The 15,989-nt window shown below is 39.4% G+C and overlaps 1 protein-coding gene across 2 annotated transcripts in view; it reads left to right on the forward strand.

Moving 5' to 3' along the window:
- Positions 1 to 15,989, forward strand: part of PLA2G4A (phospholipase A2 group IVA) — a 137,849-nt gene that overhangs the window by 79,800 nt on the left and 42,060 nt on the right. For both annotated transcript variants that reach the window (XM_073356705.2, XM_073356706.2), the window contains 3 exons: positions 2,812 to 2,849; positions 6,033 to 6,174; positions 13,385 to 13,521. In XM_073356705.2, the coding sequence (XP_073212806.1) occupies positions 2,812 to 2,849; positions 6,033 to 6,174; positions 13,385 to 13,521 (317 nt within the window). The remainder of the gene's footprint in view (positions 1 to 2,811; positions 2,850 to 6,032; positions 6,175 to 13,384; positions 13,522 to 15,989) is intronic.

Here is a 15,989-nt window from a genome sequence, read left to right on the forward strand (position 1 = left end):
GATGCTGATTTCAACTCAGAGTTGCCTCCCAATTACACTGTTGGAAGATGAGGAGATGGTTTATCCTTCCTTTGATACTGGCAGGGAGCTCCTGCTCTGAGATATATGGAAGTCCCAAGATCACCCTCATCCCCAGCATCCTCATCTCAATAGTATACACATTATATATTTCTGTATGGGAGAAGAGTGGGAAAAACATCAACATTCAATAGTTATTTTTAAAACATAATACATTAGTATCCCTTCCAAGAGGACTCTGTGTGATGCAGTAACTTCAAGATACATCTCAGTGGAGCAAGCCTCTGCTCAATTCAATTCAATAGGACTTTATTGGCCTGAGGAGCAATTCAAATGCTGTAATGCAAGTTACCTTCTACTACTGCTGTGTGTGGCTCCAGGAGCACTAACAGAGATTATTTAACTATTCTACATAGCACTGCTAGTAAATGACTCGCAGTAACGCAGTCTTGGTTAACATATAATGATGTGTTTATGTGACTTCTGTAAAATCAAGGGAAGTCACAACTGAATTATTCTGTCTGAGCCTTTATACAAAACTAATTGAGTTAATTTAGCAGCAATCTCAGTCTATACTATAAATCCTTAAAAAAGAGATAGCTGAAAGAGAGTTTGTAGCTGAAGTTTTTCTTTAGATGTTAAAGTATTTACATTCTATACAATGTATGTGTTTCAGTTTCACTCCATAATGTATATAATCATAAATTTTGATCAGTGGCCCTTCCTACAAAGCTTTAGGGCATGTGGTATCACTACTAAAACCTGTTTGGTTAAAGCAAATAATTGATTAAGGCCTTTTTGGTAAATCAATTAAGAAATGTATATAAAGTGTAATTTACTGCAGCCTGAGAGTTGATGTAATTCTAACACCATCTCTTTCGGAAGTTGTTGCTTATCTGACACACTTACTTGTGTCTTATGAATGCTCTGGTTAATTCCTGATCTTTTTCACTTTTTGGTTGACTCTTCTGTATTGGTGTCTTGGTCTTCCATGTTACAGAAATAAGACTTGAATCATCATTTAGTTAGTAAAAAGGAGAGGTAGAGGAAAAGGGGTTGATGTATCTGTAATTAATTGCGAACAATATGCTTTATATATTGTGTGTTAATGTTAAGTTGTCAAATTGCAGATACCTTTTTTCTGTGGATGGAGTCATTTAGTTCACTAACTTTCCTTTACATTAGACAATGAGTAGGGAAAAGGCTTGTTTAAAGAAATCAAACTATGATGAGCCTTACGAGTAGAACTGTTCAAATAACTGATTTTTCAAGTCCAGTGGTAGTTCTGAAAAACAGAAAAAAAATCAGTTCGGGTCAAACCAAATCTTAAATGTTTCAAAAATTTGAATCAATCGAAAAGATCAGTTTCACGTCTGTTCCACAGCAGTCTTCCACATTCTAGCAGGGAGGACAGTGGTGGTGGCAGCAGGACTTCCTCCTCCTCTGGCAATTTTGTGTCAACTTCACAGATTGTTTTGGGTCAACCAGGACTGCATTTTTTATTGAATAAAATATTCATGAGAAATTTTTTACCCAGCTCTACTTATGAGAGAATGGTGAGGAATTCCAAATCAGGTTGAACTCAACATGCACAGCTAATATATACCATCTGTGCCTAATATTTGTATTTTGTCATAGAGAATGGAGTGCTGTTGAATCTGGCATTTCACTTCTGGAGTCTATTTAATATTCAGAGTGTACATTCTTAAAGCCAGTGCATCACTGCATGTTTTCATTTTGGCCTTCTAAAGGCCTTACTGGTACTCCACCTTCTAGAGGCAGGTGCTATGTGGGAGAGTTTGTTACTCATAAAAGAGTGTAATAGCAGACATATTTCCCTTATGCATCATAGAGTTCAGGGAGGTAGAATTGATCCTAGTGCTTGCCTGGTTCGAGCTGCTTCTTACACTGAGACATGCCTAACAGATATGATCTATCCCTTAAGGATCAGGCGTTGACATTTTTTCAACTTTTTGATTTCAAATGCCACCACAAATATTGTTTGATTAAAGAATATTTGTATCGGTCCTTCTAGCTTTGAATACATAGTGAGTTTCTGTTGGACTGTTTATTCAAAATAGGCAGAAAACATCTTTTTCTTTCTCTTTGACTCTCAGTCAGCTGTGATAAAGTCTTCTCTTATCTTTTAGCCTTTATGCATGCCTAAAGAAGTTAATTAAAAGTTTGTATAATAATAATGATAATTTTAATTGCATGTGCAAGGGCTGCAGGCTTGGACGTTTTATCTTTTAAATTACACTGTAAACATATTTGCTTGTGATGGCAGACTTGGTGTCTCAGACCATACAGTACAATCATTTACCTGTGTGTCATTGCTTCAAATCCAGATCAGTGATGTAGTACCTACTGGTGCGGCATGTTGAGCAAATAACAGATAGTACTGCTATTGGCAGCAGAGGCCAAGGTTTTTAGAAATGTGGAGCTTGAACTAAAATTACATCCTGGTCAAGGGTGACACTCACAAAGCAATGTATGAGGGAAGACAATGCTAATGGGACTTGACTAATTCAAGTCAAGATTTAACACCATATACTCTCTGTGTTAACTGAGAACTGTAGTCTCTGTACTGTGTGACCCCCTTCGAAAGCACTCTGTTCACTCTTCCAAATAGTCATTCTTCCTAAGGAAATCCATTTACATATCTGGTCAATTGTTTCCTCTTTTTAAAGTGAATGTATAACTTATAAGGAGGAGGATGCGTGTATATTCAAAGTGCATGTGTTTTCTTTCATCTATAAATGATATAATCAGCTTGAAATGTTTCTTGTTTAGGTCACAGAAATGACTTTGGAATTGTTTCTTGAAGTCTGGTAAGTATCTCACTTAACCAAACAAATATGTAGAGAATGACTGTGTGAGCAGCCTATTTATGTGTTTTCTATTCATTGTAATTTTTTTTCCAAAGTATATAAAATGAAATGCAAAATTAACTAGTATTAAGGTTGAAATATCAAGCACTGAAAACTCAGGACAATTCAAAAGTGAAGGTTACGCCCACAAAGTAAGTCTGCTGTTGACTTAAATGGGACCATTCATGTGAGTAAAATTATGCACTTGTTTAAGTGTTTGCAGGAGCAAGGCTGTAGTTGATAAGATCCTTGTTCCAGGGCCTCCACTACGTGCGCTCCTTTCCAATGGTCCTCTCCTATGCAGAACTTTAGAAGCTCAGTAGGCAGCCAGCCTCAGGGGTTATCCTTATTGCAGTCATCTCCCACTCTTCCACAGCAATTTTCCAATCTAATCTCAACTTTTAGCTAGCTAGCTGCAGATGCATGCTCATCAGATCAATCTTTAAGATTTTAATCCTGCAAAGACTTATGCTTATACTTAACTTTGCACACGGAGGATATTCCTGTTGAAGTAATTGCAACTGACTTTAATGGAACTGTGCACTATCAATAAAACTATGGCCCCACTGAAGTGAATGGCAAGGCTGTCATTGACTTCACTGGTGCCAGGATTTAGCCTCATGTGCAAAGTTAAGCACATGCATAAGTCTTTTCAGGGTAAGCAAATAATGAAATGCTCTCATGCGCACCTTCACATTTTCATCTCAAAATCTTTATTTTAAATCCATTCCTCATCTCCACACATAACAAAGTAAGAAATAATTCTTCAATGAAGGCTATTTACAGACTGGGTTTTATAGATCAACTATTTTTTGAATGATCCCTATGAAGAAAAATGTGGTCATAATATTTTTTGAAAGTGAGGAAAAATTATTTGTATGACTGTAGCACCTAGGAGCCCTAATCATGGTCCAGGGCCCTATTGTGTAGGTACTGTACCAACGCAGAACAGAAAGATGGTTCCTGCCCCAAATTCACTTCTCATTTCTCAAGAATGTCTGAAGTGATTTAGTGAAATAAATATATTTGGGAGAGGAGGGAATTCTATTTAATCCTAATCTATTTAAATTCTTATGCCATCCTCGTCACTGTAGTACCTGAACACCATCCACCAGTGAATGAAGTGATATGACTCATTTTTATCATGTGTGGTTTTGCCTCTCTTCAGAGAAACAACATATCTTGAGGAATAGGTCAGGCACCAAAATTTTCAATCTAAAATTTATGAGCAACTGAAAACAGAGAACTTAAAAATTGACTAATTTTCTTCTGTAACTATAGTAGTGATTTCATGCACCATCACTATATTAAATATAACTCCTTATGGCGGGAAACAGCCCCTAGGGTTTGTTTCATCTTATTCTTTATGCCAACAGATGGACATCTGTGTGTGGTCCACTCGGCCACCCCTAAAACTCCTATGGCTTATACATTTAGACACAACAGGGTGTGATTAATTCATGCTTATGATGTTAACTCAATACAAGCCTCATAGCCATGTTGTGTGGCAATTATAGAATATATTAGGATATCGTAACAACATGGCACAAGGGGCCAAATTATGCTCCCAGCTACACTTTGGAAACCTCACTGGTTGTAGAGAGACTGCAGAGATGTAAAAGACAGCAACATTCAGTCCACTGTATTCCTAAATCCAAGGCCAGGGCATTGTGATTAGCCAGTCTGGTTGCTGTATTTTTCATGTCTGTAATTTTCATCGAACACATATGAAATATGCTATTTAATTTAGCTGATGAAACTCAGAAATCTGGAATTCCTTTCAGTTGTGCTGTACGGTACAGCAGTCACTGCTCTCTGAATTGTACCATTATGTGCATTTTGGTGGTGCCTTGCTTCTAGGCAGTCTTTTTTCTTCTTTACTCATTCTGTTCATCTGACTGCATAATAGTTTGATTCACTGTCTTTTGATGTATATTTCCACTTTACCTAAGATGTTACATGTTCACAAGTCTGTATGTTTGTCGAAAAGGAACCCTGGAGGGTGCTGTCTAGTAACTGAATTGTCAGAATACCCCAAAGAGTTGTTTAGCTCATCTTTCATAATGGCTCACTTTCAGTGAGGTATATGTGAGCAAAGATTTTTGCCAGGTCCCCCTCCCCCCCCCCCACCAAACCCCCTTTTCCAACATACAGCCTATAGCCCTGATGCACCAAAACACTGAAGTATGTGCTTAACTTTCAATGAGTGGTCTCATCGAATTCAATGGCACTACTCACAGAGTCAAAGTTAAGGGCATGATAAAGTCCCTGGTGGATTGGAACCTTTCTAATAATGTGTATTGATAAAATAGACATGCAATAAAAAGTACAGACGGAGTACTGGGGATCACACCCTCCGAGTGGTGTACAAGATCAGTGAGTCTTAACCATCCCGAGTCAAATGGCAGATGAAACTTCTTACCCTGCCTACACTATGTGCAGTGGAAAGTAGGAGCCCAGTTTGTGGAATCCCAAGAAAATCCCAATACAAAAATTAGGCCCTACTGGATACATTGGGGATCCACTTCTGGCCTAAACGACACTGGTGCAAGTCCTGCTGAGTTTGCTACCACATTTGTCACTCAGTGACAATCTCAGGGGAGAGGCCAAGGACTGAGTGTCCATGGAGATTGAATTATCATCTCACCACTTGACACAGCACCTCTAAGTCAACATTAATGTGCGCTAGTGAGGTTATGCAAAGAAGCATTCGTTGCAGTTGTTCAGACTGTCTTTGATCTGTGGATAAGCAGAGAATTCAGTTCCTGGGCTGTGAATCTAGCACTTTTTTATCAGTGCTAACTTCACTTTTTTTAAAAAAAAGACCACAGAATACATTACTAGCAGCTGAATATTTTATGTCTTCTCTTTCATGTGTTCACTAGTGTATGAACTGTAGTCCTGCCAGATAAAATGAGTTAAATACTGGGAGGGTTCATATTTGCTAAAGAGACACTGTGACCATTCTTTCCCCTTAGAATGGCTTAATGGAATGTACGATTATGCAATGTATCTAGCACTTTGTATTTTATTGCTTTTATAACGTAAACCAATAGCTCCTGTTCCCATTAAAGTCTATGGGCTCATAAGTGAAATTTTGTTTATCAGTTTTGGGGTTCACAGTCTGTCTGTTTTGCAAAACAGCTCTTCAACTGACCTCCGATTCAGCATGGCTCTGTGCGATCAGGAGAAGACATTTCGACAGCAGCGGAGGGAAAATATCATGCAGAAAATGAAAACCCTCCTAGGAGCAGAAAACAGCAAGAACTTGGCCACTTCCCGTGATGTGGGTTTGAAATGCTTCTGTGAATAATTACAACCTGAGCAGCCAGATCAGTACAGTATTACCTTTGGAACCCTATTCCTGTCTTTCTGAAAGACATGAAAATAAAGAATAGGATGAAGGGTACAATTCAAAGTTTAGTATAAGTACAAATAAACATCTTTTAGTCGCAGCACGTTCATAATATGGGATGAGGCTGATTTTGCCATCTCTCGAAGTTGTAAGTTAAATCTTTAGGCTTATCCTGCAATGAGTTTCATGCTCATGGAGCTCCATTGAAGTCAGTCGCGCTCTAGTCATGGCACAGGGATCTACCTGGATGGAGCACATTTCAGGATCAAAACCTTGGCTTTTAATCTTTATTGACACTTTCATTAAACAGCCTGTAACATAGTTTTCTGTTCTTTTCTTTCTGAATCCTTAACAAAACACCTAAAAGAAAGTCTACTTATGTTAGATCAGAGATCCATCAGCTCCTTCTCTATTGCTATTATTGTATCTTTAGTGTCAGGAACCATGAGGTTGAGTTCCCTCTCAGCTGATCCTGGGTTAGCCAGTTCAGCATTGCTCCTCCTCCAGTCTGCCCCAGCTCTGCTCCCTTGCCTGACTCCTGATGCTGGCTCTGAGCCTTGGCTCTGGTTAGTGCAGTGATTCTCAAACTTTTGTACTGGTGACCCCTTTCAAATAGCAAGCCTCTGAGTGTGACCCCCCCCTTATAAATTAAAAACACTTTTTAATATATTTAACACCATTATAAATGCTGGATGCAAAGTGGGGCTTGGGGTGGAGGCTGACAGCTCACAACCCCCCATGTAGTAACCTCACGACCTCATGAAGGGTCCCAACCCCCAGTTTGAGAACCCCTGAGTTGGTGGCTTCTGACCCCAGCTCTGACCCTTGGCTTGACTCCTATCCCCTGCTCTAACCATTAGACTGCCCACATCCTGGTTCTGACACTTAGAGCTTTATACTGCAAAGTGCTGGGCATCTCCTACAAGGTGCTTGCACTCTGCTGAGTACACTAGCAGGACTGGGTCCTTGCACTCTGATTTTTTCAGAGGAGATAAGCACCTGCAAGACCCATTGTTATGGGTGCTCAGCACTTCTGAAAACCAAGTCATTAGGGTCAGATTCATAAAATATTTAGGTGTCTAAAGATACAGATTGCACATAGTGAGCTTTACAAAACTGTCTCAATGGGCTAAGGCCTAACTCCAATGGCTTTCAGTGGGAATTAGGCACCTAACCTGTTTAGCCATATGTGTAAATCACACCAGGCACCTATCTGCATTTTTAGGGACCTAAATTCCTTTGTGAATCTGGCCATTAGTGTCTAAGGATCATTTTTTGTCACCACCAGTTAAACACAGTGACAATTATTTGTTTGGTCTCTGCACATTGGCTGGCTGATAACACTGAAATGAAGACTGTCCTTACAGCATATGTTTATATGGGTTTAGGTTAGGGAGCTGTCTTTTTCTTTTAGCATTAGCAGAATGTGATAGACTTTTGCAGGGATTGTTTTAAATCTGCAAGTTTTATAAAACTCAGGTTTGTATCAAGTTAACTGATTACCCAAACTGACTTTTGTTGAAATCAAAGAAAGACTCCCATTGACTTAAATAGGAGCTGGATTGGACTATTCCAGAACAAAACTATACCACAGCCCTTTGGATGTTTGCAAATGGACATAGCCTTACTGTAGTTTGATGGAGGCAATGTGGTCTAGGGATTGGAGCATAAAACGGGGAGTTGGGACTCTTGGATGCAGTTCTCCTTTCTGATATGACCTCCTGCATGAGTCACTTACTCTCTTAATCTATTTTTAAGTGGACATGTCACCTGTGCCTAGGCTTAATTGATTGATTGTAAAAGGCTTTGGATCGTTGAGTGAAAGGTACTATACAAGTGCAATTAGAGCTGGTGAAAAAGAGAATGCTGTTGGAAAATGCTCATTGAACAAACTTGAATCATTTCATGGGACTGTATTCATTTCATCAACATTTTTGATGGGGAATTATCCAAATGTTTCATTTCAATAAGGTCAGAACATTTTGTTTCAACTTTATCATATTGTTTTGACTGTTATATTAGAATATAATATAAAAGACAAAATGATAAAGTTGGAACCAAATGTTTCAACCTTATCAAAAAGAAACATTCAAAACAAAATATTTTGGAATATTTAGTTTTATAGAAAATTCCAAGATTTTGACTTCTCATCTCAAATCTGGATGAAGCAAAAATGTGAAATCTCACCATTTCCAGTAGCACACAAATTCTGGTGTTTGGTCAGCTTTGTGTACAGTTCCCAGAAAACATTGCAACTAGCATCCGGCAGATAGGGGAATAGGGACAATTTTGATTGGCTGTTCTGTATTCTCTGATTGCTGACAAGCTTGTTTCCCAATTGCTGCTGTCCCTTTGCTCTCCACCATATTGCAGAGGCTTTTTTCCTTCCACCCCCAAGTCCTGCATCTCCTTCTCTGTTTCTCTTCCCTCAGGTCCCACTGATCTAGGTGAAAGCTTGTAACTTGGGCATGTCTGCTTTTCACAGTGTATGTTCCTTGCACATTTCCATTTAAGCCTTTATGAAAATTGCATTGCACAAAAGCAGTTGTAGCAAAGCCTTGCAAGCAGGGAAGTTACATATTTAGAATTGCATTTCACCTTCCCTTGAGGAGCGAGAAAGCCTCTTGTCTTCCTCTCTCCCTCTCTCCCTTTTCTGGTTTTGAGGAGCTGGGGGTAGGGAAAGACTGGCAATAAACTTGTCCTCTACTATGTCTATAGTACTAATATGCAAGCCTGCACTCGACACACATGTTACACCAGCTGAGTGAACTGAAACCAAATGCATGGAGCCAACTGCTCCTCTTATAGCAACACTTGCTACTTTGCACGGCCCCAGGCCACCCAGTTATTTTTCAAAGTGGGCAAAGTGGTTAATAGGGGTGTGGTTAGGACGTGCTGTCTTTCTTAGCCACTTCCTTTCTACACAGACCCACGCTATAGCTCTGCTCTAGATTTGTGTTGCTGGAAATGAGGAGGTGATCGTACAGGCAATAGGTATTTATGCAGCAGCAGGGGTCCTCTCTCCTGTGGCAATGATTATTTTTCTCTGCCACTGACATGGTCTTTAATTACATCAAGTAACTAGCCAAAATAGGAGGGAGGGTAGTTTTAGATAAGAAGAATCCCTTCAAAACCAGTTCCCTACAAGGGAAGAGGTACCACAATCGGGCATTACTCTGAGCTCTATGATCTGTTTGATACATTGGGGGCATAAACTATTAAAATTAGTGGGAGTTTTCTGCATGCAGCTATAGGTCACTTCCCACAAGCTCTATATCATGAATTCTGTGATTCCCATGATGGCTGTGGATTTAAATACAGAGGGAATGTAAATGATGATCATTCTTTTCTTTGTTGAACACTTCAAAGAGCAGCCTTTTGGAGTTTGCTGTGTCCTGAAGAGGATTGAGCCTTTCCCTCCTTCTCCCGCCATTACAGTGGTTAATAGACTTGCTGACCAGTGATGGCTTGCGAGTATCCTTAAATACTTTTCTTCTTCTGGGCTTGCACCTGGAACTCCCCTCTGCTTAGCCTGTTGAGATTTGCCTTTATAGATTAATTAGCTAACGTTTGTAAAGAGCTTTCAAAGTTTAAAGCACATTGTAAGTGCTGAGTAATATTACTAATATAGCGCTACTGTTCAAAGCAACCTCTCTATCAGTGGGGTGTTGGTTTAGTAAAACAGGCATGTCCTAATTCTTCACTTTAGTTTTGTTGTTCTTTGACAGAAAACTATCCCTTGTACAGAATGACAAAGAAAGATAATGCCAATAAATACCTGTGGTTGGAATTATTAATACCTAGAACTTATATGGTACTTTACATCTGAAAAGTGCTGTACAAACACTAATCAGTTAATCTTCTTTTACTGAATTAAAATCCAACCTTTTGTATAGAGCGGAAGGTCAAATATGACATCCAAAGTTTTGCAATTGTTGGGTGCAGCCATTTCTACTGGCTACGTGTTTTAGATCTAAGAAGCAAAAGTGGGGTTCATTGCTGATTTATTTCAATGTTGACTTAAAATTTGCAGCCTGTGTTAAAATTCCCATGTAAACTATAAATAAGTAAACTATAACATTTGTTTCCTCTGCATCCTTAAAATCTTCCCAACCACTGTAAATATGAAAATGTCTCAGTGCAGGTACAGGAAGCAAACACTGAAATTAATAAAATCCAAAGTGGGGGGAAGGGATAGTTCAGCGTTTTGAGCATTGGCCTGTTAAACCCAAGGTTGTGAGTTCAATCCTTGAGGGGGCTATTTAGGGATCTGGGGCGAAAATTGGGGATTGGTCCTGCTTTGAGCAGGGGGTTGGACTAGATGACCTCCTGAGGTCCCTTCCAAACTTGATATTCTATGAAATTAAAACAATTTTTTGCTTTCATCAAAAGAATCACATGCTGTTATAAAATGCAGTAGAGCAAGATCCTTCCACCCTTACTTGCAGTACTTTACTGTGCAAATGGTGCCATTTAAATGAAGAGAAGGGCACTAGTCCCTGTGAGTAATAATTGCACAATCTTGCCCTTGTTGATTTAATATTGCTTAAGTAAACTATGATTGGCATGTTGGCTAGCATGTTGAAATCATACTGCAGATAATGTACAGCACTTTCCTGTCATGGGTATAAGAAGTGTCATCAGTGAGATGTATAAACTGATGAGTGATTTTGGTTACCTGCTATTTTATTCCCACAGCTAATGAAATGGACTGGGACTGAGATAACTATTAGAGGGATTAGACCAGAGATTAGATAGTGGGATTAATTTACCACTCTATGGGCCAAACTGACTTTCCTGGGATTTGCAGACTAAGAAAAAGAGAGAGATGAAATTGTGGCCTCACTTAAATCAATGGGAGGTTTGCCATTGACTTCAATGAAGTAAGGATTTCACCCTGTTAGTGAAATTCCATCACCCTTTCCTTTTTTCTTCACTGGTTTGAGGATTTCTTTCCCCTCACTTGTTTCTGATGTGCATTCGCTTTGGCCATCCAATAGCATTTTCTGTATTTTGTATATCCGTATACAGCTCCACCTTGGAAATGTATAACTTGGCATTTGTCCTATAGTCAACAATAGCATCAGTTAAATTCTCAAGATGAGGACAGTATCCGGTGTTAATGGAGGGAATGGACTCTGCTAATTTAATAGTTTCCCCTCCCTAATCCCTAACTACTTTGAGTCCATAAAAGATTGAGGAGGAGCACGTGAAGGCACAAAGCACAATGAAAGTCAACGGGAGATGGGTGCCTATCTGCCATTTGTGCCTTTGAAAATCTTCCCTTTATTGTTGTGGAAGAGAATAGTTAGGGAGTTAGCTAAGCAATTATGAATTGTTATAATTGGTGGTCTTCACTGAATTCCACAGCTTCTTATAAACAATGTACATAGCCTACTATTTAGAATGCATTGGACAAATAAATGACATGAAACAGATACACAATTGTTGTAAATGTTGGGTACTCAACCTTGTGAGAGAAATCTGTTTTCAATTTTTTGTTGGAAATTATTTTGTCTAACTCGTTTTTCTGTGGCAGGGGTATGGCACAAGACTAGGATAATAGATACATCAGCACCTCTAGATCCTTTGGGTCCAAAGTCTTCCTAGAGTTAGTGGGAGTTTGGGGTGTGTATAAGGTGTGGAATCGGACTCTTTAAAGTCGTTCTGCATGGCATTTTCTTTTCATGGTATTGGAGCTTTAGTTATGGCTGTGTTAGGATTTCCATCCATCTCCCCTTCCTATTTGACTGAAATATCTCATATCTATTCACACTTGAACTGAAGTAAAACTTGATAATAAAGGACCCTAAATTTTTTCAGCACAAACTAAGTTTGTCAACAGTATGACCCCTTTAAAGGTGTGTTAGATCATTAAATTATAAATAAGGATGTGCAATAAGGGCCAACTTAAAGACCGCCTAAAGAATAATCATGGGTGCCCAAAACCTACGTGTGGATGAGCATCCACTCCAATAGCTGTCAGTAAGTGAAATGACTAATACACTCTCCAAAGAGAGAGCCACGTCTCTCTGCTAAAGGCTGTAGAGCTGAAATTTCACTGTCTTTGGTTCCTTCACTGAAACGTTGCTTAGATGTGTTTCCTTTTAAAAAACATTTCTGTGGATTTATTAGTTTTAGATCATTAGGCGTAACGTCTTTTCTTTTCTTTATATCCTGGGCTGTTGGTGGAGTGGTGTTGAGGGGAGCAGGATAGTGTAGAGAAATTTAAAATGAACTGTTTAGAAAGCTGGCTACGAATACAGACTTCTTCAAATAAATTGTACTCATTCTTTTTCAGGGAGAGTACTAGGCAGCATCGTATATAGAAACAGCAGCTTCATTGACATAGAATCATAATGTTCTCGCTGAGCTCACTTGAGCTATTCAGCCACATTCTGATCTCATGTTCACCAGTGTGAATCTAGGGTAACTCCACTGAAGCCAGTGGAAGTATCCCAGATTTGGCACAGTGGGAACTGAGATCAGAATCTGGTGTGTTGTGTTGGTGATCTGTGGATCAAGGAGGATTCCTTTACAGTTACAAGATATTACATTTCTGTAGTGCCTTTTTCCCTTGGGGATTCAAAAGCAGGGCCTTTGTTTTGTTCTATGTTTATACATCGGCTAGCACAATGGGGTCTTGGTCCATGATTAGAGTTCCTTGGTGCTAGAGTAATACAATAAAAAATAATGCAGCACCACTGAAATACAGCTATCTTTGGGAGGATCGAAGCAATCAAATTACACACACTGCACCGCATATCATGGGTAGGGAGGGTAAGTTTGGGCAGGAGATTCATTACTCATGAATAGTGCCATGGCATCTTTCATAGCCTTTGTTTTTAAGGTCTCGTTTCACAGATTTTTACTAGACTATTTGCCACTCTTCTATAATATACATTTTAAAAAGAACAGTTCTAATGCTAAGAAGAATCTTTTTGGTTCTCCTGTTAGATCTGCAGCCTAGAGATAAGGATTCAGGTTTGAGTCTCTGCTGTGGGGACTGTTGAATGGTGACTATTAATTGCATAAGTCTGATGTCTTTGGCTACTGATTGGTGGACACAAAATGTATTTAGCTCTTTAAAATACATCCTAGAAGCCAACTGTATTGTGTGCTGTCTTTTTCATTTTTCCAGGTACCAGTGATAGCGGTATTGGGTTCAGGTGGTGGATTTCGGGCCATGGTGGGGTTTTCTGGAGTTATGAAAGCGCTCTACGAATCAGGAATTTTAGACTGTACAACATATATTGCTGGTCTATCAGGATCTACATGGTAAGCTTTCTGCACCCTCCCTCGTGACACCCCCCCCCCCGCTTTGTTTTGGTGCAGTGGAAACTTTCCACTGATAACTGGGAGAATGTATTTTATGATGTAGGGTACAATCACCAGAGGAAAGGCATTCTCCATCCAGTGCAGTAGAGTGGCAATAGAGTTGATCTTTGGTTGCTAGTATTTTGGAGTACCTACCAGGATGTAGGCAACGTCAACTCCAAGAGGGTTGCATAGGAGCTTGATCAGTGAGGATCTGAATTAACACAGTTCCCATCTCCAATAGCCATGTCACTATACAACCAGTGTCCTCACTTTTCATGCTGGGTGATACAGTTTGGCATCACCGTAGCCTTGTGGACTTTCTGCCATAGGAGCCCTTGACCAGGGACTCTAGCCACTTAAGAACAAATTCACACAAAAAAGGCTGATGATTTTTCCTTGCTTAAGAAAACAAAAATCAGACTTTTTGTGAAGAGACTTGGGTGTGCGCGTGTTGGGTTTGCTGCAGAAATGAAATGGGTCAAGGCCATTAGAATTTCATAACAGGGTGAAGATATACTAATGCATTTATAGCAACCAGTGTATGTGCCAAGTTCTAAGTAGACATTTCTCATGTGGACATAAGAAGATGGGAACACACAGTGCCAGAAAGAAGCCTTGTCTCCAATTATTGGCTTTTGAGATATATTCCTGTTTTCTCTGGAGAGTTTAACAATGGATGGTCTCGTATGAAGTTCTTTACCATTGGTAAGAGCAGGGGAGAATGGAATATGGCTTGCAGAAAAGTGGGCATGTTGTGCCCACATGACTGATTTGCTCATGCTAAACCCAAGATGTGGCAGAAACTGTGTGTGCTGGTGTTGCTTTGCTTTTTTCCTATATAGCTGAAGGGTGCCTCTGCTGTTACCAGCTTTTGCTCAGTTTGAGACCAGAAAAGAAGCCAACATCGGACTGGTGCCAAGCCTATATCTCCCCTTTAGGCCAGCCCTGGTAAACTGTGTTGAGGGGAATGACAGATGTCCTTCCTGCCTCAGCTGAGTCTGCAAGTTCATTGAATTAGCTACTTACTAGTCAGAACGTGAACCGGTTGTGCCTGAGGTCTGGATCTCACTGAGCTACATTTTAAACAAACACTGCGTTGGTGAGAGTTCAACCCTGTATGTTGATGTACTGTAAAGATAATAGAATTTGAATCCAAATAGTAAAATTCTTTAAACCAATCAGGTCAGAAAAATAAGTTTAAAAATAGCTGGGGTTTAAACAAATAAGTCCGCACAGTCTGGGTGATAACACCGGTTCAGAATTGTCCTGTGTAATATAAAGAAATACTATTTTTGACACTTAGCCAGTACCTCCTTGTTTTTTTCTTTTCCATACCATCTATCCCCCAGGAACAGGGTTATGCCTTCCATCTGAAGGGTGGAGTATTCCCTGTTCCTTCCCTTGCGGGAAAGGGAAGGTTTCTGCCTGTTCCCCAGGATGTGTGCTTGACCTTGGAAGAGAGTGTCTACCTCATTAATTGTGTCAGTCATCTTGCCTGACCATAGACTGATCTTCTGTATCACATTTTCCTTTTTTCACACACACTGTAGTTTGCTGGTGTACTTATTTCACCTGTGATTTGATACACGTTAATACTTTGCACTACCATAAACTCTCAAAGCACTTTGCAAACATTAATTATATCTTGTATCGGACATGTGGCATAGGTTTCATTATACTAAAGCACAGTGAGACTAAATGACTGATCTAAAATCCCCCAGCTATGCAGTGACAGAATCCAGAGGCTTCCTGCCCATTTGGTAAACTCTAAAACACACTAAACCACTGCACAAACTATTAACCCTTCACTATCCCTTAACTGTGAAAATATCTGGCTCTTGCTAACTGATAACCCACACTTCTATTAATTTTCAAATGGCATTAATAAAAAAGTGAAAGATTAAAAGAGAGGACTGTAGAAAGATATATAGAGTACATGTTACTGCATGAGGACGCTGTGTACTTTTACATAACCTCCAATCATCAAACCTTTGTTTGCTGTGAGTATTTAAAAGCGGTTATATTAGCTTAGATGCATATGTTCTTTACCTCTTAAGAAGAGGAGTTACAAACTGCTGGATGCTGCTATAAACTCTTTAATCTTTCAATTACTTTGTAAATGATTGTGGAGTATCCGGCTGCTTGTCCATTTTTTAAAGATATATTTGCAATCAACTTCTTAAATTTCTCCATTTCAGTCCTAATTTATGAGATGACTGCTAAGTTGTGTAAATGCTGGTCAAATCAATTTGGTTTTAAGTATCAGCATATGTGCTTTGAATTGTTTTCCAGCTCTCCATTTTATTGTTTTAAAGAATTTCCTGGAATTATGGTAAGTTTTATTACCTCAGTAATGCTTTGCTGGATTGGAGCCTTATGACATGCCTTTCCTTAAGTATGTGAATACTCATTAGTGGCAGTGGGAT

The sequence above is a fragment of the Lepidochelys kempii genome, chromosome 8, assembly GCF_965140285.1.
Source record: "Lepidochelys kempii isolate rLepKem1 chromosome 8, rLepKem1.hap1, whole genome shotgun sequence".
In the NCBI taxonomy this organism is placed as follows: domain Eukaryota; kingdom Metazoa; phylum Chordata; order Testudines; family Cheloniidae; genus Lepidochelys; species Lepidochelys kempii.